At 48.7% G+C, this 22,108-nt stretch overlaps 1 protein-coding gene across 2 annotated transcripts in view; it reads right to left on the reverse strand.

Annotated features, from left to right (window-relative positions):
* The window catches only part of ZNF395 (zinc finger protein 395), a 62,833-nt gene extending 41,360 nt beyond the window's left edge, over positions 1-21,473 (reverse strand). The window contains exons 1-3 of one of the 2 annotated variants that reach the window (XM_064368749.1): positions 21,458-21,473; positions 16,401-16,675; positions 6,707-6,874 (exon numbers count right to left, since the gene is read on the reverse strand). Coding sequence is in view for 1 of the 2 variants with exons in the window: in XM_012435293.3 (XP_012290716.3) it covers positions 6,300-6,307 (8 nt within the window). In the remaining variant the exon portion in view is untranslated. Of the gene's footprint in view, positions 1-6,299; positions 6,319-6,706; positions 6,875-16,400; positions 16,676-21,457 lie in introns of those variants that run through there. The other variant, XM_012435293.3, reaches the window with a different exon arrangement.
* Positions 21,474-22,108: the final 635 nt, after the last annotated feature.

A 22,108-nucleotide genomic window follows, 5' to 3' on the forward strand; every position in this document is an offset into this window, starting at 1 on the left:
ATCTCTGTGCATAAAACACCATCTACATTTCGGATATGGTCTCAGCTACATCCCCAGAAGTAGTATTATCTTATCAGGACGTATGAACGTCTCAAAACGCAACAATTCAAATTTTTAAACCTAAATCAGACTTTACGTTCATCCCTTACTGAATTTGTTTTCTTTTTAATTTGTACCCCTAATTCTAGATGCCTCCGAGCCTTGATTTGTCTGCAAAACCAGCAATCCCTCCCACTTCTGCGCCACCAACAAATCTGATGAACGTGACTTCTGTATCTTCACAGACACTGGGAAAGCGCTGACCAGATCAAGGCCAAGAATGGAACTCTACTGTACTCATTTTCAGATCTCCTTCCAGGCTGCCTCAGTGCCAAAAATTGAAAGTTTCAGGGGATTGTTAAGTTAGTAACACCATCCAGCCCACGTGTGACCACTTACAATTTAACATGGACCATCATACCTCAATAAACTGTTAAATACTGAAGCCAAAATGTACCATAGTTGCTGCACTATTCCTCTGGCCTCTGGTCTAGTAACCAAACCACCATATAAGGCAGGAAATAGATTTAATTTGATATGATTCAGCTGGCTTCTGGTTATCCTTGCATCCTACAGCCACACATTTTTAAATAAAATGCACTTCAGTTTCATGTTTTTAATGTTTCAAACGCAGTACATTTTTTCTTTGAGACAGGGTCTCACTCTGTTGCCCAGGTTGGAGTACAATGATATGATCTCGGCTCACTGCAGCCTCTACCTCCTGCAGGGCTCAAGCGCTCCTCCTGCCTCAGCCTCCTGAGTAGCTGGAGTACAGGCATGCACCACCACACCCAGCTAGTTGTTTTTATTATTTTTTTTTTTTTGTAGAGACAGGTTCTCAACCATGTTGCCCAGGCTGGTCTCAAACTCCTGGACCCAAGCAATCCTCCTGCCTCAGCCTCCCAAAGTGCTCAGATTACAGGCATGAGCCACTACAGCCAGATCAACATTTTTAAATCACTGAACTTAGTAATGGAAGGGTGACTATTGGTCAGTCTCTCTCACCTGTGGCTCATCTGGGAAGACCTCTCAGTCTTGTGTGGAAAACAAGACTATTCTAGGCCACAGAGTCCTGAACGTACTCACTTCAGCTGGACCCCAAATCAGCCCATTTTCTGGGAGTCATCTGGATCAACAACAAGCTCCTGAAAACTGTTCGTTATATGGCACTTGCTGGCTGTGACTCACAACTCACCAAGGTATGACCTCAACATCACTCTGAGATCCCTGCCGGCCAGAAGTGGAAAATGGAAAGGTTGGAGAAATCTTGGGGTCACTCGGAATTTGCCTTACTATGGAGAACACAGGTCAAGGCCCTCTACAATTCCTTTCCCATCGTCATAAAAATATTTCAAAGTCCCAGCCAGCAGATTCTCAAAAATTGCTGTTGATTTGCCTTAAACAAATCCAGTGCACAGAAATATCTCAGATTCCATAATGCCACACTCCTACCCGGACTCCTCAGTGGCCACCCAGAGCCCATGACAGCAATCTGAATTTCCTGGCTCAGCATTCGAGTCTCTTGAAAACTGAGGCAGCAAAGCAAAATGCCTTCAGGACTAAGTGGAGAATGGAAAGTGAAGGGACTGAGGCAAAAGGAAGCCCCGGGACCATGAGCCTGCCTCCTGTCCGTAGGGGATAGCCTTCTCAGCTTGAGATGAACACCAGGTCTGACTCCTTAAAAGAGCTGCAAATCCAGAGATTTTTCTGGATTTTTCCCCAATTTTTAAACATCTTCATGTAGTCCAAAGTATAACATATCCGTATGCTTAAAACCCTCCCTGGCCACCAGTTTACAGCCTTTGCCCTATAAGTGACCCCGGCCCACTTTAACAACTTGATTTCTCTCTAATCTCTAATAAGAACCCTCTGTTCTTTCTGACACAATCATAGACTTTACACATTCCTAACTCCAAGGCTTTGCCCACTCTATACCTCCCCATCTCTGCAGCACCCTGAAACACCAAAAACAGTTCATCCCAGACTTCCTTGTCCCCAAACCTTTTTCCAAGCCACACTAGCACAGATCACTCCTGGCTCCTCTGAACCCCACAGGAAGTGATTTTTCATGTTGGCATTTAATCACCTTGGCTTGCTCCTTAATCAAGGTGTCTCTCATCTTTCCAAAGAGTCTGTAAATCTACCCTTCCTCATGCCTTCTTCCACCTTCAGCACTAGTTAACGGTAGCTCTTCACTTAAAGGGCTTAATAAATACTCACTGAATGTGAAAACTGTTTTTTTCAAACTGTGGGTTATGATCCATTAGAGGACGATTAGATAACTTAGTGGGAGACAACAGCTTTTTAAATGAACAATAATAGACTAGAAAATAGAAACATCAGAGATGACACCGAGCAAAGGGAGGTAGTACTTTACGAACTTAGATTCGATTTCTTTATACATGATTGTAGGTACTAGGTCACGACGTAAATTTCACTTCTTAATGAAAGTCACAGTCAAAACAGTACAGACACTGCTTTCCAATGAGTAAATGAGCTTGACCACTTCTCCGCTGCAATTAGTCTTTGGACAGTCACATACACCCGATAAAGAAAATTATCTGATTCCCAAGTCGTCTTCCCCTACTAGTTCACTCACTGATCCTGCATCTCAGAGAAACAAGGAGGCTAAGTAACAGTAATTACGTTCTCAGCTCAATCCACAACTTTTTGCAATCATCATTCAAATTCAGATGTTGCAAGTTGAGGCCTGGGGAATTTGTTCAGCAAATCACCCTGTGTCACCCTTGCAACATGAACAGAGCTCAGAAGAAAAAAAAAAACAAACAGCAAGAGCTCCCCTCTACCTGCAGGGTGCCAGGCTCTGATAGGAATGGCCCTGGGAATCACAATATCCCTAGAGTTAAAATGTCCTCCTCCCTGACTCTCTCACTCCTACCCACCCACCCCTAGCAAAGTTCAAAGCCCAACAATTTACTGTCTTTAGCAAATCCCATTCTACTTCCTTCCAACCTCCAATCCACCCTCGAGATTAGAAGAATCAACAGCCCCATCCTCCTCAGGGCCCAATTGCCCACAGTTGCTTTCTAACTTCAGGTTCAGAACTGGGCAATGTCCTGTGAATGGCAGTGCAGGAGAGAGAAAAAGAAGCCCCTCGGTTCAGGCAAGTGCCACTCAGTGGCATCCTCTGCTGGCCCCCTATTACCAGCAGCCTCCCCACTTCTCCTCGGAGCCCCTTCCCTCTCCCGGCTTCTGCAGCCTCTGCAACACCGTTCCCCCTGGGATCCCCCCGCCCCCCGCTCCCCCCTCCTCATCTCAGAGCATAGCTGCTTGCAGGACACCCACATCTGGATATCTTAGCTGCCCCAAGAAACTTCTCTACAGCCTGAGTAGTCAATTCCTTCTCTCCAAAATACACATTTCCGATTTCTCAAGTTACCAACTACAGCAGCTCCAAGGCCCGGGCATAGAATCAATTTCCACCAAGAATTAATTTCCATTCATCTCATCCCTTCACCCTGTCCTGTAAACAGATTATTTCAACAGCCATGTTTCTCAAACCCACCTTTTCCACTTCCACCGATCCCAGTGCAAACTCTGGACACCCCACAACTGTAACCGCCTGCTCCCTGATGTATCCCTCCTAACATGACTTTCCAAAGCCCGTCCATTACAGTTGTTCATTACACCATTCCCTCACTCGGAAATCTTGACTGTCTCCTTAGGACACACAGGGTGGCATGCAATCACCGACTGGGCTTTCTAGGACTTTCACAATCTCAACCACTGTTCCTCTCCATCTCTGTCTCCTACTGTTCAGGATACGTTCCCTGGTCTGGCCAAGGGCATCTCCTTGCCTCTCTGTAAAGCCATGTTCATTCCCACCTCAGCCCATCTCAAGAGCGTCAGCCTCCAGGAATACAGACAGTCCTGGTGACTGAGCCCTACCCACAGCTCCCTTCTCTGACTCCAACAGAACTATTTCTGCACGTAGCACTTTGACAGTTACCATCATATTTCTTGGTGTCTGATTTCACAGGCTCACATCCTTCATGAGAGTAGACGCCCTAGAGGGAGAGAATCATCTCTTCTATCTGTCTCCTCCCGCCCCGAGATGGGTATGAGCCTGTGCTCCTCTGCCCCGCTTTGCAAACTATCCCACCTGTTACTTGCTTCTCCTCTTGTCTTTGGGCCCTAGGGATGAGTTACTCTCCACCTCTCCACAGGCATAACTTATTTCAAAACGTAGTACTCCACGTCCCTTCCCCAATGTCCTCCTTCCTTTATCTGATATGCTCCCACGCCAGCATCTCCACTCACTCAGGCAGCCACTGCACATTCACTTGAACGTCAGCTCCTAAATCACTTCCACCTAGTCAGTCCTAGGCTTCCTGCAGCCTGGGGTCTCCTCGGGGCCTCCGCCACCTCCCAGAGGGCCTGGCACCGTGCTGGGAGCACAGCAGCTCCCCAAAAGGACCTGTAGAGTGGAACTTAATGGCCACATTCCCTTGTGTTTCAAGGTATTTGCGAACAGGAGCTTCTGTTTACACAACACCTGGGGAGAGTGTGAAGAAGGCCTTAGGAACCTGTGGCTTCCTCACTTTGAAGCAAACGCCCCAGGTGCACCTTTCCAGAAAGGGGGTTCTAAGGAAAGCGGCGCCGGCCTGCAGGGATCCCCCGCGCCCGGCAGTCTGGCATCATGGGAACGCCTGCCCGGTTGAAGTCCTACAAGGCCACCGGGAACTGGACAGGGCTGCCCAAAACCGGGAGGCGGAGGCCCCCCTCCCCCCCGGCCAGGTGGGCTTCGTCAGGTCTCTGAGTCAGTTCCAAAGTGAAGGCGCTGACCCCTGCACTCCTCGGCAGGGAAGAAAACGCTGCCTCGGAAATTGTTTGCACAGGACAAACTCCCTGTGCAGGCCCCCATTCGGGCACCCCGCGAGCCCACAGTGCCACCGCCGGGGAGGGCCAGGGTCGCGGGGGCGAGAGCGCGCGGGCAGAGGGGGCGGCGACCAGGGCGGGAGGGGCGTGGGCCGCCCGCGGGCGGAGGGTGTGTCCCCCAGTCCCCCAGTCCCTCTGTCCCGCCGGCCCCGCAACCCGGCCTCGCGCGCTGGACGGAGTGGGCAGGAACCCGCAGGAACGCGCGGGGCGCGGGAGGGCCGGGCGGGCGGCCCCGCCGGAAAGGGCCGGGTAGGAGCAGGCGGGCCGGTCCACGTCCCTCCGAGTGTCGACTCCCGGCCGCCCGAAGTCGGTGAGGGGGCTCCGGGGGGGGCGCCGGCGGCGCGCGAGGTAAACAAGGCGACGCGCGGGAGCGGCAGCCACCCCCGCCCGCCACCCCGGCCCTGCCGCAGCGCCCCGCGCCCCGCCTGCCGCGGCCCCGGCCTCCCAGACCCCCCGAACCCCCGAGGCCGCCGGCCCGGCCCCCCGGCGGGCGCGCGGGACGTGGGAAGTTCGCGGCCGCCCCTGTCCCCGGCTGCCGCGCCGAGAGGTCCCCGCGCAGCTCACCTCGGCCCGCCACAAGCGGCAGCGGCGCGCCCGGCTTCCCCGGCTCGGACGGCTCGGTTCGGACGGCTCGCTCGGCTCCGGGCTGCAGCGGCCGCGGCCCTCCCCGCCTTCCCGGCGCGGCCCGCGGCCCGGCTCAGCTCCGGCCGCCCGCCGAGGCTGGGTTGGCGCCCACCTGGCCGGCCTGCCCCTTCCCCGGGACACTGCGCTCACGTACGCGGCCGCGGCCACAACCCGGCCCGGATTCCCGCCCGGGAAGGGAGCGGAGCAGCGCACCCGCCGGCGCCCAGCGGAGACGCTCGGGACACACCCCCGCCCGCCCAACCCGCGCGCCCCCGCGCCTCCCCGGCCACCCCGCTACCCCGCACCCGCCCAGCACGCACCCCGCCCGCCCCGTGCGCCCGGGCTACACACCCCCGGCCGCCCGTAGACAGTCGGCGCTCAATAAGTGCCCGAGCGACTCCTCGCGCACATGCGCACTTGAACCTGACCGAGTGGTGACCCCCCACACACACACCCCGCCCCACCCCCCGATCGGAACCGGCAGCTGCAGCCCCGAGCCAAACTTGAGGCTTGGCTTTTCGCACCGAGCCAAAGTTTCTCTCGCTGTTGTTTTTCCAGGCCTGGCTCTGGGACGGGCTTCTCTGAGAGGGGCCGGGCTCGCCCCGGGGCGGGAAGGGAGCCAGAGAGCTGGGGCGCCGCGCTCGGCAGTTCGGTGGGGACCGGGGGGACCCAGGCGGTGCAGTCCCGGCCGACCTAAGGGCCCGCGCCCGCGCCAGGGGGAGGAAGCTGGAAAGCACCTTCCCATTTTCCTTTGCACTCAGTGTTTTCTTCCCCATTTCATGACATCTCCTTCCTCTGACAGTGTAAAGTGAGGCGTTATTTACTGTTGCTGGAATTAAATGGGAAAAAGTTAACTATTAGCCTTCAAACCTTATGTAAACAGGACCGGTTGCTTTTGGCACCGTTAGGCTCTGGCTTTTGGATAATTTGTAACAAGGAGAATTGAAGTTGTTCCATTGTGTTGTTCTGTGTTTTTCAGATAAGACCAGAGCCACAACGGTAGTGAGGGGCCCCCATGTCTATATATGTGTTGGCATGTATATTTATATTCAAGCAAATGTAATAACTCTGAAGGTAGTAATTCCTCTCCCCTAAAAAAGTTTTTAAATATGTTTTGACTATAATTTTTGAGTTTGCAGTTCACCTTGGGTTTGAGGTGTGCTGTTTTTCTGGCAAAGAAGCAGTGGGAGTGTCCTGGAAAAGGGCTAAAGTCTTTGTAGTCAGACAAACCGGCTTGCAGTCCTGATTGAACTAAATTCGCTTTTACGATCTCCAGCAGGTTCTTCCACTCTCGGTACTCCAGCTTCTTCATCTGCAAGATGGAATAACACAGATAAGAGTGTCTAGCTCATAGCAAATAAGTAATAAGTTTTTCCCTTCCCCCGTTTCCCACTGTTTGTGAAATAAGAAAATTATCTAACTAGAACCAAAATTCCTATAGGACACTGGTTATGGGCTGGGGGTAATGAGACACCAGTATCTGGAGGCGTTTTGGATCGTCACAATTGGGAGAGGGGAGCTACTGGCATCCGGTGGGTAAAGGCCAAGGAGGCTGCTAACATCCTACTGTACAGGACAGCCCCCCGCAACAAAGAATTGTACAGTCCAAAAAAATGCTGGCATTGCCATGGAGAAGTCCCACTATAGGACAATCGGGCTACCCAGTAATTCAGCAATGGCGGGTTCTACCCTTTAACTCTCATGCTCTAGGAAACATTTCTGGTTTGCACTAAGAGGAATAAAACGTTGTGGGGATCACCACAATTACATTAATATGAAAATGCAGATTTATTTTATTTTATTTTATTTTATTTTATTTGAGACAGAGGCTCTCTCGTCACCCAGGCTGGAGTGCAATGGCACGACCTCGGCTCACTGCAACCTCCGCCTTTCAGGTTCAGGCAATTCTTCTGCCTCAGCTTCCCAAGTTGCTGGGATTATAGGCCCTTGCCACCACACCCGGCTAACTTTTGTATTTTTAGTACAGATGGGGTTTCACCATGCTGGCCAGGCTGGTCTCGAACTCCCAACCTCAGATGATCCACCCACCTCAGCCTCCCAAAGTGCTGGGATTACAGGCGTAAGCCACCGCTCCCAGCCCAGATTGAAATTTTATATTAAATTATTCAAGGAATATTTAGGCTATGCAAGGTGGCTCATGCTTGTAATCCTATGATTTTGGGAGGCCAATGTCGGAGGTTCACTGGAGGCCAGGAGTTTGAAACCAGCCTGGGCAACAGCAAGATCTCTTCTCTACAAAAAAAAACAGTGGTGTGGAGACGGAATAGTTTAGTTAGTTAACAATATAGTAACAATGTATCCTCTTAAAGATAATTTTGTATGTTACATGTTACTACAGTTCATGAATAGTTTTATGTTCTTGTTTCCATTTTTCTTCAAACAGTGGGTGTTTACTTACATCTATATATTTACCTCTCTGCTAAATTCCTCACCTATCCTGAAGTTTATAACACAGTCCCTGCCTCGGAGGACTATACAGCCTTCATGGAAGTAGATTAATGCACATGCAACAATTAAGGAACAATACAAGATAACATATAATTAAGCTCTAATTGCAACACCCAGAGTAAAGTGGCTCAGAGGAAAGGGAAATGAGTCGGGGCAGCAACAGCCCAGGGCTTGCCTTTGGGACTAAGGTGTTCAGGAAATGTTAATTGAATGAAATGAGACAGTGAAAGTTTCTTACAGGAGGTAGGACTAGTATATAAACTCCATAACAGGATTTAAAGTGCTAGGATTCATCAGTGGATGTTGCTGCCTGGTTGTGAATTTATTCTTTAGTTTTTGTTTGTTTTTGAGACAGGGCCTCTATCACTGAGGCTGGAGCGCAGTGGGGAATTACAGATCACTACAGCCTCAATGCCCTGGGCTTAAACAATCCTCCTACCTCAGCCTCCTAAGTAGATGGGACTATATTTGCTCCACCATGCCCAGCTAACTTCTTTATTTTTTGAGAGACAGGGTCTCACTATGTTGTCCAGGCTGGTTTCTAACTCCTGGGTTCAAGCAATCCTCTGGCTTCAGCCTCCCAAAGTGCTGAGACTACAGACATGAGCCACTGTGCTCAGCCAATTTATTCTTCCTAAAACATCTAGTTTAAGCTTTTAACCAAACCTGTATATTTATTTAAATGATTGCACTTTAATAAAACCAAAACACTCATTCGTTTGACAAATACATGAGTGCCTGTTGTGTGCAAAGTGAGCCATACTAGTCTCTACATTTCAATAGAATTGTTCTGTTTGAGACCTTGTGATTGATACCACAGGCCTTCCAAGGACATAGTCTCTCTCTCTGCATAAGTTGGATGCATATCTCTTTACTGCCGGTAGGTACTTGCACAGTATACATTCCAGAGTTTTGCACATTAACACAGATGCAGAGAAGTCATCCCAATACTAACAACCATTGCAAACACACACACAAACCCAGCGCTCAGCACCTTCACGCAGAATCCAGGCCCTGCCCTGAATACACACTGCACAACACGCACAGTACACAAAGCAAGACGTACTTACAATCACTTTTTGCTTTCTTTTCTTTTTTTTTTTTTTTTGAGACAGAGTCTTGCTCTGTTGCCAGGCTCCAGGCTGGAGTGCAGTGGCGCGATCTCGGCTCACTGCAACCTCTGCCTCCTGGTTTCAACCATTTCTCCTGCCTCAGCCTCCCGAGTAGCTGGGACCACAGGCACGAGCCACCACGTCCAGCTAATTTTTGTATTTTTTAGTAGAGATGGGGCTTCACCATGGTCTCGATCTCTTGACCTCGTGATCTGCTCGCCTCGACCTCCCAAAGTGCTGGGATTACAGGTGTGAGCCACCGCGCCCGGCCCACTTTTTGCTTTCTAGTCTCGTTCCTGCTTCTTCCCCCTTCCCCTGTAAGTGACTCAGACTTGCCCTTCCTGGGGGGCTGTCCCCTCTTAGAACTGCCCTTCACCCTACTTTCTCCCACACTCTGGTCCCCTATTAAAATGTAGGCAGGCCGGGTGTATGGCTCATGCCCATAATCCCAGCACTGTGGGAAGTTGAGGCAGTAGGATCACTTGAGGCCAGGAGTTCAATTCCAGCCTGGGAAACATAGGGAGACCCTGTCTATACAAAAAATTTAAAAATTAGCTATGCTTGGTGGTGCATGCCTCTACTCCCAGCTACTCTGGAGGCTGAGGTGAAAGGATCACCTGATCCCAGGATTTGGAGGCTGCCGTGGGCTATGACTGAAACCACTGTACTCTAGCCCGGGTGATAGAATGAGACCCTGTCTCTCTCTCTCTCTCTCTCTCTCTCTCTCTCTCTCTCTCTCTCTCTCTCTCTCTCTCTCGATGGAGTCTCGTTCTTGTCACCCAGGCTGGAGTGCAATAACACAATCTCAGCTCACTGCAACCTCCACCTCCCAGGTTCAGGCCATTCTCCTGCCTCAGCCTCCTGAGTAGCTGGGATTACAGCCACATGCCACCACGCCCAGCTAATTTTTGTATTTTTAGTAGAGATGGGTTTTCACCATGTTGGCCAGGCTAGTCTCGAACTCCTGACTTCTGGTGATCCACCCACCTCCCAAAGTGCTGGAATTACAGGCGTGAGTCACCGCATCCAGCTGATCTTGTCTCTAAAAAAAAAAAAAAAAGAAAGAAAAAGAAAAGAAAAATATAGCTATCTTCTACCTCATTTCCATTAAGTAATTAGCTCTTTGGAGAGTGTCTCCCAATAGCTGAGATTGAGCACAGCAGACCCAGGCCTGACCTCCCTTCCCTGCCTCATATGCTATGGACTCATAGGTGCTATTTGAGAGCAGTGCGAGTCTGAGATTGCCACCCTCCCAACCCCCATGCAACGCTCCCAGGCATGCCTCCCTCCAACCCGCCCTATTACCCCAACCTCTTGCCTCTGCTTAAAACTCCTCAAAAGCTCCCAATGACTTTGATAATAAAGTCCCAACATTGCACATTAAGGTCCTTCATGGTGTGCCTTCCAGTGACGCCTCCAGCCTCTCCCTGCCCCTCTCCATCTACTCCTCACGTGGCACTCCGCACGCCCAACTGATCTTCTGTTCTTTGCCCGAACAGACTTTCTCTGCCTGTTACACGCTGTTTCCTCTGCCCAGAACACTCTATCCTACCCTCCCACCTCTACTCGGTGAGCTGTGCTCGTCCTTCAGGGGTCAACCTAGATTTTCTCTGAAATGCTTTCACAGGCCTCCAAGTCTGGAACTAGGCACCCCTCCCATGTGTCCAAAGCACCGTGACTCACTGCACTGAAATCTCCATTTTCTTGTCCTAATGCCCCAAAAGACTAAATATTTTGTGAGTACAGGGAGTATGTCTTGTTTTCCATTGTATACCCAACAGCTAGTACAGTGGCTGGCATGTAGTAGGCACTTTTCTTTGAGTGTAAAACAGGGTTTCACTCTGTCACCATGCCTGGAGTGCAGTGGGCACCATCATGGCTCACTGCAGCCTCCAAATCCTGGGCTCAAGCGATCCTCCTGCCTCGGCCTCTGGGGAGCTGGGACTACAGGCACATGCCAGCACACCCAGCTAAGTTTTTAGACAAAATTTTGTGGAGACACTATCACTATGCTGCCCAGGCTAGTCTTGAACTCCTGGGCTCAAGTGATCCTCCCACCTCGGCCTCTCAAAGTGTTGGGGTTACAGTTATAAGCCACCACACCTGGCCTGTAGTGGATACTAATAAGCACTTGTTAATAAATGAATAGCTAGTTGCATATGAGGACAGATTAGAGTTATTCCATGGTGCAGGCGATCCCTGGTTCAAAGCATGCCTCAGATGCTCAGCAGATTCCTGGGATACTGAAGATCTGTCGGCCATATATTTAGAGCAGATGAGGCGAACAGAATAAACTGAGGCTTCTCCACCAGAGGCTTGATTTATACCTAACCTGGTTTCCTGAGCTCCAGACTGTCAACACCAGTTACCTACTTGGCATCTCCACGCAGATGTCTAATCAGATCTCAAATGTACCATGTCCAAAACCAGACTTCTGATTTCCCTTTAAAATCTGCTCCTTCTCATTTCAGTAAATTACAGTTCCCTTCTTCTAGTTGCTCAGGAAACAAACAAACAAAAACTTGGAATCATCCTTAACTCTTTTTTTTTTAACTCATACTCCACATCCAATCCATCAGAAAATCCTATTGGTTCTAGTGAAATTCAGCCAGAATTAATTAATGTTACAGCAGTTCCAGCACAACTTCCCTAGGCCAGCCACTATCTCTCTAGCCTGGCCTTCCACAGTGGCTCCCCCTGGTCTCCCTGCTTTCTCTACGGCCTTTCTACAGTCTATTCAGCATCCCAGCAGCCACATTCTTTTGAAACCTAAGTCAGGCCGGGTGCAGTGGCTCAAACCTGTAATCCCAGCATTTGGGAGGCCGAGTTGGGCCGAGTCGAGACCAGCCTGGCCAACAAGGTGAGACCCCATCTCTACTAAAAATACAAAAATAGGCCAGGTGTGGTGGCTGATGCCTGTAATCTCAGCACTTTGGGAGGCCGAGACGGGCAGATCATGAGGTCAGGAGATCAAGACCATCCTAGCTAACATGGTGAAACCCCATCTCTACTAAAAATACAAAACAAAAATTAGCTGGGCGTGGTGCCACGTGCCTGTAGTCCCAGCTACTCAGGAGGCTGAGGCAGGAGAATTGCTTAAACGTGGGAGGCGGAGGTTGCAGTAAGCTGAGATCTTGCCACTGCACTCCAGCCTGGGTGACAGAGCAAGACTCCATCTCAAAATAAATAAATAAATAGCTGGGCGTGGTGGTGCTCACCTATAATCCCAGCTACTCGGAGGCTGAGGTAGGAGAATTGCTTGAAACCGGGAGGCAGAAGTTGCAGTGAGCCGAGATCATCTACTGCACTCCAGCCTGGGCGACACAGTAAAACCCTGTCTCAAAAAATTAAAACAAACAAAACCTAAGTCAAATCATATCACTCTTCTGCTCAAAACCCCAACAGCTTCCCAACTCTCTCACTACAAGATCCTACACTATCTCCCTCTCCAGTCCCACCATGTGGTCAGCACTCTTCCCTGGCTCCTAAAGCTCCTGCCACAGCGGCCCCCTTGCTGTTCCTCAGCCCGACTCCTAACTCAGCCTTTCCAAGGCTGTTCCTTGGGCTGGAATGATCTTCCTCCAGATACCCATTGGACTTCTCCTATCATTTGATCCGGTCCCCGCTCCAATGCACTCATCGTAAGATACATAACTACAATACCACCACCGAACGGCCCCTTTGCCCAGCCTTATTTCTCTTCTTTGCAGTCATCACTGCTTGATAGTCTGTCTCCATCCACTCAACTACAAATTCAGTGAGAGTAGAAACTTCGCTTTTACTTACTGCTATATCCACCACTTCTAGAATAGTATGTGGCACATACTAGACACTCAATAAATAATCATGATCAAGGGTCTGGTTAGACTTCCAAAAAGTTAACCATCAGGATGCCAGCTACTCAATTCTTCACCACTGTCTCATTCACTTAGACATGGGACCACATTACCTCTGTGATCCACAGTTCTTTTTTGAGACAGAGTCTCGCTCTGTCTAGACTGCAGTCTCACTGCAGGCAAGTGCAGTGACATGATCTCAGCTCACTGCAACCTCTACCTCCTGGGTTCAAGTGATTCTCCTGCCTCAGTCTCCCAAGTACCTGGGATTACAGGCAGGGACCCTAATTGCCTGGCTAATTTTTATATTTTTAGTAGAGACAGGGTTTTGCCATGTTGGCCAGGCTAGTCTCGAACTCCTGGCCTCAAGTGATCCACCTGCATCGGCTTCCCAAAGTGTTGGGATTATAGGCGTGAGCCACCACACCTGGCTTGTGATCACAGTTCTAAACACAACTTTCATACCACAATCTCAAGCCAGGCTGTGAGTTTCAAGCGAAAAGAATACTACTAACGTTGCATGTGTGGTGTACCTCGTGCTTTTCTTTTGACTAAGGAAATTACAACGTATCTTAGTGAAACAGGTCCAGCACCCACTGGAAGTATTTTCACTCCAAGAAGCACTAGAGTCAGGAATTTTAAGAGAAAGTGGTGGGGCCAGTGTGCCCTGGGGCCAATGGCATCTTCTCTCTGATCTACTCAATCTGCAAGGCCTTCCCGGAAGAGGTGGGCTTTGCATGCCATGAAAGAGAAAGGATAGACAGGTTGCAAATAGGTGTTCAAAGGTTAAGCGTATCTCTGAAGTTTCTCACTTAGATCTGCACAGTGACACTTTCACACCAAGCCCCCATATGTGTAAAGATGGCCATGGGTACACCCCAACACATTAACGCCCAGATCTGTGTCTCCTTCCTCCTAGCTCTGAAACTCTGTGAATTTGAGCAAATGTCCATATTCAAAAAGGGGGAAAATGAGCTGGCTTTGAGAACAGGGAACATGAGGCCCTGTGACTCTCAGTATGAAGGAATGTGTAAGCCTGGGCAGGCTCAGTGTACACATCTGGCTTTTCCCTTTTATGCTTCTGTGATTTCTATGACACAGGAAATCCATTCTGGAACAGCCCTGTCTGCTTTCTAGTGAGTGCATTAAAAGTGGGGATTAAAATTATGTTTATCTCACTGCTCAGGCCAGGATGATAAAATCCAGAACTGAGGGTGGATCAGCTGAGGCTTCATCCTACCTTGTACCCCCAGGGAGGAGCTCGTAAGTAAGACTGGAGGAGTGGGAGGCCAAGGAAAAGATGTCTGCACCGGTGAAAGAGCATCTAGACATGGCCAGGTGCGGTGGTTCATGCCCGCAATCGCAGCACTTTGGGAGGCCAAGGCGGCAGACCACTTGAGGTCAGGAGTTTGAGACCATCCTGGCCAACATGGCAAAACCCCTTCTCTACTGAAAATATAAAAATTAGCCAGGTGTGATGGTGCCTGCCTGTAGTCCCAGCTACTCAGGAGGCTGAGGCATGAGAATCGCTTGAACCCAGAAGGCAGAGGCTACAGTGAGCCGAGATTGTGCCACTGCACTCTAGCCTGGGTAATAGAGCAAGACCCCATCTTAAAAAAAAAAAAAAGAAAGAAAGAAAAGAAAGAGGAAAAAAAGAAAAAGAAATCTAGACATGGCTTTCCCTCTGAAGCAGACCAGGTCCAGGAACATACCATGTGGTGAAAATGCCAATTCAGCTGAACTCAACAGATGCAATATGAGTGGTCCCCAATCTCACTGGGAAACCCTCTCTCTTAGGTTGCCACACTACAAACTGCAGGAATACTCTTCTCATGGAATGTTTTTAACAGAGGCTGAATTCAGTTTTTTCCCACTCGCAAGGGAGATAACACAGAGCTGTGAAAGAAATAAATACCATTAAATGGCCAGGCACCGTGGTTCACATCTGTAATCTCAGCACATTGGGAGGTGGAGACGGGGGGGGGATCACCTGAGGTCAGGAGATCGAGACCTGCCTGGCCAACATAGTGAAACCCTGTCTCTACTAAAAATACAAAAAATTAGCTGGGTGTGGTGGCAGACACCTGTAATCCCAGCTACTGGGGAGGCTGAGGCAGGAGAATCCTGTAAATGAAGATTGCAGTGAACCCAGAAAGTGGAGGTTGCAGTGAGCCAAGATCACACTATTGCACTGAAGCCTGGGCAACGAGAGTGAAACTCTGTTTCAAAAATAATATAATAATAATAATATCAAACAAGATGGGAGAGCACCAGGAAACTTAGACTTCCAAGAGGACCCTGAAGAGAAGCCTGAAGTTATCCGACCCCTTCAATAACAAATGGTACCAGAAAAACTGATAGCGCACTCCCAAAAGAGAAGGAGGAGAGATGGAGCAGAGTAAAATAGCCAGAAAGAAGTAAAGAATTGGGCCGGGTGTGGTGGCTCACACCTATAATCCCAGCACTTTGGGTGGGCAGATCACTTAAGGTCAGAAGTTCAAAACCAGCCTGGCCAACATGGTAAAACCCCGTTTCTACTAAAAATATAAAAATTAGCTAGGCATGGTGGTGCATATCTGTAATCCCAGCTACTTGGGAAGCTGAGGCAGGAGAATCACTTGAACCCAGGAGGTGGAGGTTGCAGTGAGCCGAGTTTGTGCCACTGCACTCCAGCCTGGATGACAGTGTAAGACTCTGTCTCAAAAAAGAAAAAAAAAAAGAAGTAAAGAACTGGCAGGAAAGAGCACATTGGGAGTACTCACCCCTGACTCTCCTCTTTTAGTTTCTTGGGTTCCAATCAGCATGTAATTTTACTGGGTCAGGTGCAGTGGCTCATATCTGTAATCCCAGTACTTTGGGAGGCCAAGGTGGGAGGACCACTTGAGCTCAGGAGTTTGGGACCAGCCTGGGTAACATAAGGGGACCCTGTCTCTACAAAATAAAAAAATAAAACCTAGCCAGGTATGGAAGCACAGGCCTGTGGTCTCAGCTACTCAGGAGGCTGATGTAGGAGGATTGCTTGCACCTGGGAGGTTGAGGCTGCAGTGAACTATGACTGCAGCACCACACTCCAGCCTGGGCAACAGACCAAGACCCTGTCTCGCCAAAAAAAAAAAAAAAATCACTGGGCATGGTCATGTACGTCTATGGTCCCAGCTACTTGGGAGGCTGAGGTGGGAGCATCGCTTGAGCCCAGGAAGTCGAAGCTGCAGTGAACAATGATCAGGCCACTGTACTCCAGCCTGGGTGACAGAGTAAGACCCTGTCATACACACACACACAGGTTATTTTTCTTCTACAGTGTGTTTATTGTCACATGACTTTGCTCTTAAGGACCTTATTTTTACTTTCTGTCCCTTGGCAAGATCACCCCTAGCCCTCCCCAGAAGGGGGCTGGTGGCCTTTTCTTTAGTGAACTTACCAGAGTTTCATATTGGTCCAGCTGCTAAACTTCATCATCTCTCAAATGTATTCCATTCTGGTCACTAGCCCAACGTGAGCACTCCAGCCTTCTTCCTTATCCTTCCGTAGCAGCAAACAGCCACCCAAGGCAGATGTGCCTGCTGCAATTCCAGCCTGCCCAGATGGTCAAGAATGGCCCAGATCTTGAGACAAAAATCATGCAGAAGTATCACAGATCTTGACAGAGCGCACAGGGTGATCTTGCATACCGTGGAATGGCAAGGCCATGAAGCACTGGGAAAAAAAAAAAAATAATTATTATTATTATTTCCACAAGGCCACAACAGCAATGTGCTAACGAACTATTGCCCAGGATGTGGGGTTGATCAGCTGAACAACCTCTTGACAAGCAAAATGAAAAGATTAAAAAACAAAAGTCCATAACCCCATCTGTCAATCAGATAAAACCCCAAAGATAAAAGGCTGTTTCTAAAAGCATTTTAAATGCTGCCAATCATTTTATGACAACTTCTGGCTCTTCAGAATTGAATAGCGGATGCTGTTTGTACCAGATATCATATTGTATTCACAGTCAGCACAGTTTCTTATATCCAGCAGAGATTGGCCTCCATCACTCCCCACTGGGATACCCAACTTCACAAGGCTAGTCCGTAAGACACTAGGAGCACAAGTGGGTTGACACACAGCATGAAATTCCCTCTTGAGCTCATGCGGTAATCCCAGCACTTTGGGAGGCGAAGGCGGGCGGATCACTTGAGGTCAGGAGTTCGAGACCAGCCTGGCCAACATGGTAAAACCCCGTCCGCACCAAAAAATACAAAAATTAGCCAGGTACAGGTGGCTTATGCCTGTAATCCCAGCACTTTGGGAGGCCAAGGCGGGCGGATCTCTTGAGGTCAGGAGTTCGAGACCAGCCTGACCAACATGATGAAACCCCGTCTGCACCAAAAAATACAAAAATTAGCCAGGTATGGTGGCAGGCACCTGTAATCCAGCTAGTCGGGAGGGTGAGGCAGGAGAATCGCTTGAACCTGGGAGATTGAGGTTGCAGTGGGCTGAGATCATGCCATTGCACTCCAACCTGGGCAACAGAGCGAAACTCCATCTCAAAAAAAAAAAAAAGAAGAAATTCCCTCTTGAATTTCAGTATAGATAGGAAGGTCTGACACCTCGATTCTCCCTCCAGTTTAATTTTTCTAAGTGCTATGTTTTGAATGTGTCCCCCAAAGTTCGCTTGCTCGCCAGTGCAGTGGTGTTGGGAGGTAGGGGCTAATGGCAGATGTCTGGGTCATAGGGCACTATCCTCCTGAATGGATTAATGCCCTCATTATGACAGTGGGTTCCTTATAAAAGGATGAGTTTGTCCCCTCTTACTCTCTTGACCTCTCTTTGCCCTTCTGCCATCTTGTGACATAGCAAGAAGGTCCTTGCAAGATGCCTACAACTTGGTTTTGGGCTTCCCAACCTCCAGAACTGTGAGGACATAAATTTCTGTTCATTATAAATCACCCAGTCTGTGGAATTCTTTTACAACAACACAAAACAGACTAAGACATCAAGTTTAAATCACTTACTGGCAAAAAGTTTCTCCTCATTTCATAGGCCTGCCTAAATTCATTTAGGTGAAAAAGAGTGGGAATTTTTTTTTAAGAGATAGAATCTCATTTTGTCTCCCAGGCTGGAGTGCAATGGCGTGATCTCAGCTCACTGCAACCTCCACCTCCTGGTTCAGGTGTTTCTCCTGTCTCAGCCTCCAGAGTAGCTGGGATTATAGGCATGTGCCACATTGCCTGGTAAATTTTTTTTGTATTTTTAGTAGAGACGAGGTTTTACCATGTTGGCCAGGCTGGTCTCGAACCACTGACCTCAAGTGATCTGCCTGCCTCAGCCTCCCAAAGTGGTGAGATTACAGGAATAAGCCATCACACCCAGCCAAGAATACTTATCTTTACGCTTTTTTTTGGAGAAAATCAATACAATATTTGCCCATAAAACCCAGAGTCTTGCCTTCATAAGATATATAGTTAACGATTCTTCTAACTTGCAATTCATCTGACTTTAGGCCACATCTTGCCCTAGAAATACTTATAATACATGGAAGCAGAAGTCTTGTGGATTATTAAAATCCTGTCCAATTACCCTTTTATATTATCCACGTAGGAGCACTCTGATTTTCCAAAGCTTGTCTTAGAGATGGCCCATCTCACAATCTTCTCACTTACAAGCTGTTGATTTACAAACCCCAGCCTTCTCCCGCTTATAGTGCAATTGATTGCTTCTCAAATCACCCCTGACAAACTGTCAGTGATTCCTGAGGGTATGAGAAATGACTAGCATCTAGGTGTTTCGTAATTCAGTACCCAAGGTAGGAGTGAAGATCTGTCCTATATAGAAACTAGATCTCAGTCTGCTTCTAGACCAGTCTAGGTTGTTGCTCCTTTGATCTCCCGCTTCTTTCTTCGTGGCTTATCTCTTGATCCAAACTAATCACCCCAAAGAGACACTTTGAAATTCACTAGCCAAAGAGTTGCCAGCCTCCTTTGAATGAATACTAACAGCCAAATGACCGGAAAATCATTCTGATCATGTATTTTGGCATCCACCCACTCCATTCCCAATGTGCTAACCCACCACTTGATAAATGGAAGTATTCACTGTCACTCTGACCTCCTGTATGTATTGGGGAAAGGTACGGGAGGTAAGCGGCTAGAGTGCCTTTGGTTAGCTGGGAAGGTTGTAAACCGCTGAGGACAGACTTGTGACGACGTCTGGAAGAAGCAGCCAGGAGAAGAAACAAATCCAATTGAAAAAAGCCTTTAACGTAATATGTCTTTGTTGACATTCTTATAGGAGGAAGCCAAGGAGGAATTTCATTGCACAACACACAAGAAGCTTTCAAAAATCCTCTTTCCAAGTTTCTTCCCCCAAAATCCTACCGCTCATAGCTGCTGTTTCTCTCTCCTCCTCCTCCTGTCTTCCACTGTGCTCGACCCTGTGCTCCACACTTCCTAACTACCCCTTTCCCTTCTTCCTTTCTCAAGTAGACAAATACAGCCTGCTCCTGACTTCCACCTCTCAACTCTGTCAAAGGCCTAGCAGTGACAGAACCAGCAAAGAATCTGTCCCCTTTTGTCTGTTAGGGGGAAAACATGGAAATGTCTTTTCTTTTCATGTTGACAATATCAGACTAGTCTCAGTTTACCTGATGTTTTTCCAAGGAGTACATATAGGGCCTCTATAATGTTATCCCCAGACCCTCAGAATGGCCATGATTGACAGTGGATATGAAAAGACCATCCCGGCTGGGCCCGGTGGCTCACGCCTGTAATCCCAGCACTTTGGGAGGCTGAAGCAGGCGGATCATAAGATTAGGAGATCGAGACCATCTGGCTGTGGTGAAATCCGGTCTCTACTAAAATAAAAAAAAACATTAGCTGGGTGTGGTGGCACATGCCTGTAGTCCCAGCTACTCAACAGGCTGAGGCAGGAGAATCACCTGAACCAGGGAGACAGGGGTTGCAGTGAGCCAAAACTGTGATTGTGCCACTGCACTCTACCCTGGCAACAAAGCAAGGTTCCGTTCAAAAAAAAAAAAAAACCATCCCTTCCTGCTCTCCATGCTCCATCGACCACTGACCATCTTTTTCTTGGTGACCTACCCAGCTGTCCATCACTGGAATTGTTCAGGAGGGAGGAGATGATGTGTCAGGGACTCTGTCTCTAAGATTCTGTGATTCCAAATGCCCTTGCAATTCATGTTCTGTCCTCTAATTGCTTCTTTACGACTGACCCTCTCACCTTTCCATCCTTCAGCTTTAGCCAACTGATAGAATAGTTAATTATTTTTTTATTTTTTGAGAGGGAGTCTCACTATGTCGCTCAGGCTGGAATGCAGTGGCACGATCTCACCTCACTGCAACCTCAGCTTCCCAGGTTCAAGCGATTCTCCTGTGTCAGCCTCCCAAGTAGCTGGGATTACAGGCACCCACCACCACACTTGGCTAATTTTTGCATTTTTAGTACAGGCGGGGGGTTCACCATGTTGGCCAGGGTGGTCTCAAACTCCTGACCTCAGGTGATCTGCCTGCCTCGGCCTCCCAAAGTGTGGGATTACAGGTGTAAGCCACCATGCCCAGCCAGAATAGTTATTATTCTATGAGTCTTTCTTCCTTACTTCCCTCCTTCTTTCTTCCTTTCTTTTCTTTCTCTTTCTTTGTCTTTCTCCATGTTGCTAAGAACCTTCCAGTAATCTCACCTTGACATCTCAGTTTTAGCCTCTGCACGATCCAGACCATAATCATATCCCAAGGTCAAGTGTTATCTGTCCAATCTCTAACTTGGGCCTGTTGAATTGTTTTCTGTGTATAAAAGCAATAATATAGAGGAAGAATTAGATTTTCCCGGGACTCACGCTTGCTATGACTCATTCTGGGAAGTGGAACACTTAAGAAGTGATAGCTGTGGCCAGCACCCAACTTCCACTATTCTTTGAGGGATAAATAAATACCGCTGTGCCAAACTTATTAGTCAGGCCTCTTTTTGGAGACAAGTGACAGGAACTCAATTCGTGCTAGCTTAAGCAAAAAAAAATGAACTTGTTAGCTTCCTTAACTGGGAAAGCCGGGAGCATAACTGGCCCCAGGCACAGCAGGACCCTGGGTTTAAACAAAGTTGGTAGGATCTGTTCTCCAAATCTCTCATTTCTGTTTTGCTCCTTCATATCAGTCCCATTTTTTCCTACTTCAAAAGAGTCCCCAGCCCTCAAAAATGAGCCTCCCTCATGCACTCGGGAACATAGCTGCTGGCAGCTCCCAGCTATGACATCCTAATTTAGCAACACCAGCAGAAAACAAATTTTTCTTTCGCACATTCATATATTAGTTCCAGGGAAAAACTGTAATTGATTCTGCTCAGTGAAAATGCCCACCCTTTGGACGGCTGTTGCCAGAGAGATGGAATACTACGGTGGCCAGCTCAAATAAAACCACAGGGAATAGAGGAATGAGGTCCCACAGGAAGGGACGTGGGACATTGAAAATCACATATGTCCATTACCTGAGGGGGAATGGAGCACCTCTGGGAGTCAAAGGACGTGTGCACTTTCACTAGCTGTGCGACTGCTAACCACTTCGCCTTTCTCAGCCTCCGTTCCTCAGGTGCAAAACGGTTACTGGGTAGTTGATAGGACACTACCAAAATACGTGTCACAGCGTCTCTCTACACTGGATTTCTCAGATAATGGAAAACTGACTTCGTGGAGGAAGGCATTGCAACAGAGCCTCCTGTCCTCAGGGTTCATGCAGACACCCTCGCGGAGAGCTCCACGGCTTACGGAAAACTCCTCTATCGATTGCATATATTAGAAAATGAAGCATACGTGACCGGACTGCCTAGAGTACAGACTCAAATCAGCTCAGTGCGTGACGAGTCTCATGCAGGCACACAAGCCATAAGGGGATGCTGCCACCGAGTCATTTCCTGGATTAGGAGAAGTGGCAGAGACGCCCTCAGGGGTTGCACGTGTCGGACCTCTACCTCCCAAGGCGCCGCTCAGGGCCCTGAGCGCTGCAAGCATGCAGCCTCCAGTAACCACTTAGTGTGTGTGCGCGTGTGTGTGCACGCGTGTGTATGTGCGTGTATGGGTGCACTCGGGTGTGTGCGCGAGTGTGTCTACGTGTGTGACCCGTGTGTACGTGTGGGTGCACG

Source organism: Aotus nancymaae, unplaced genomic scaffold (genome assembly GCF_030222135.1).
Source record: "Aotus nancymaae isolate 86718 unplaced genomic scaffold, 86718_ANA_hifiasm-v0.15.2.pri h1tg000079l, whole genome shotgun sequence".
NCBI lineage: Eukaryota > Metazoa > Chordata > Mammalia > Primates > Aotidae > Aotus > Aotus nancymaae.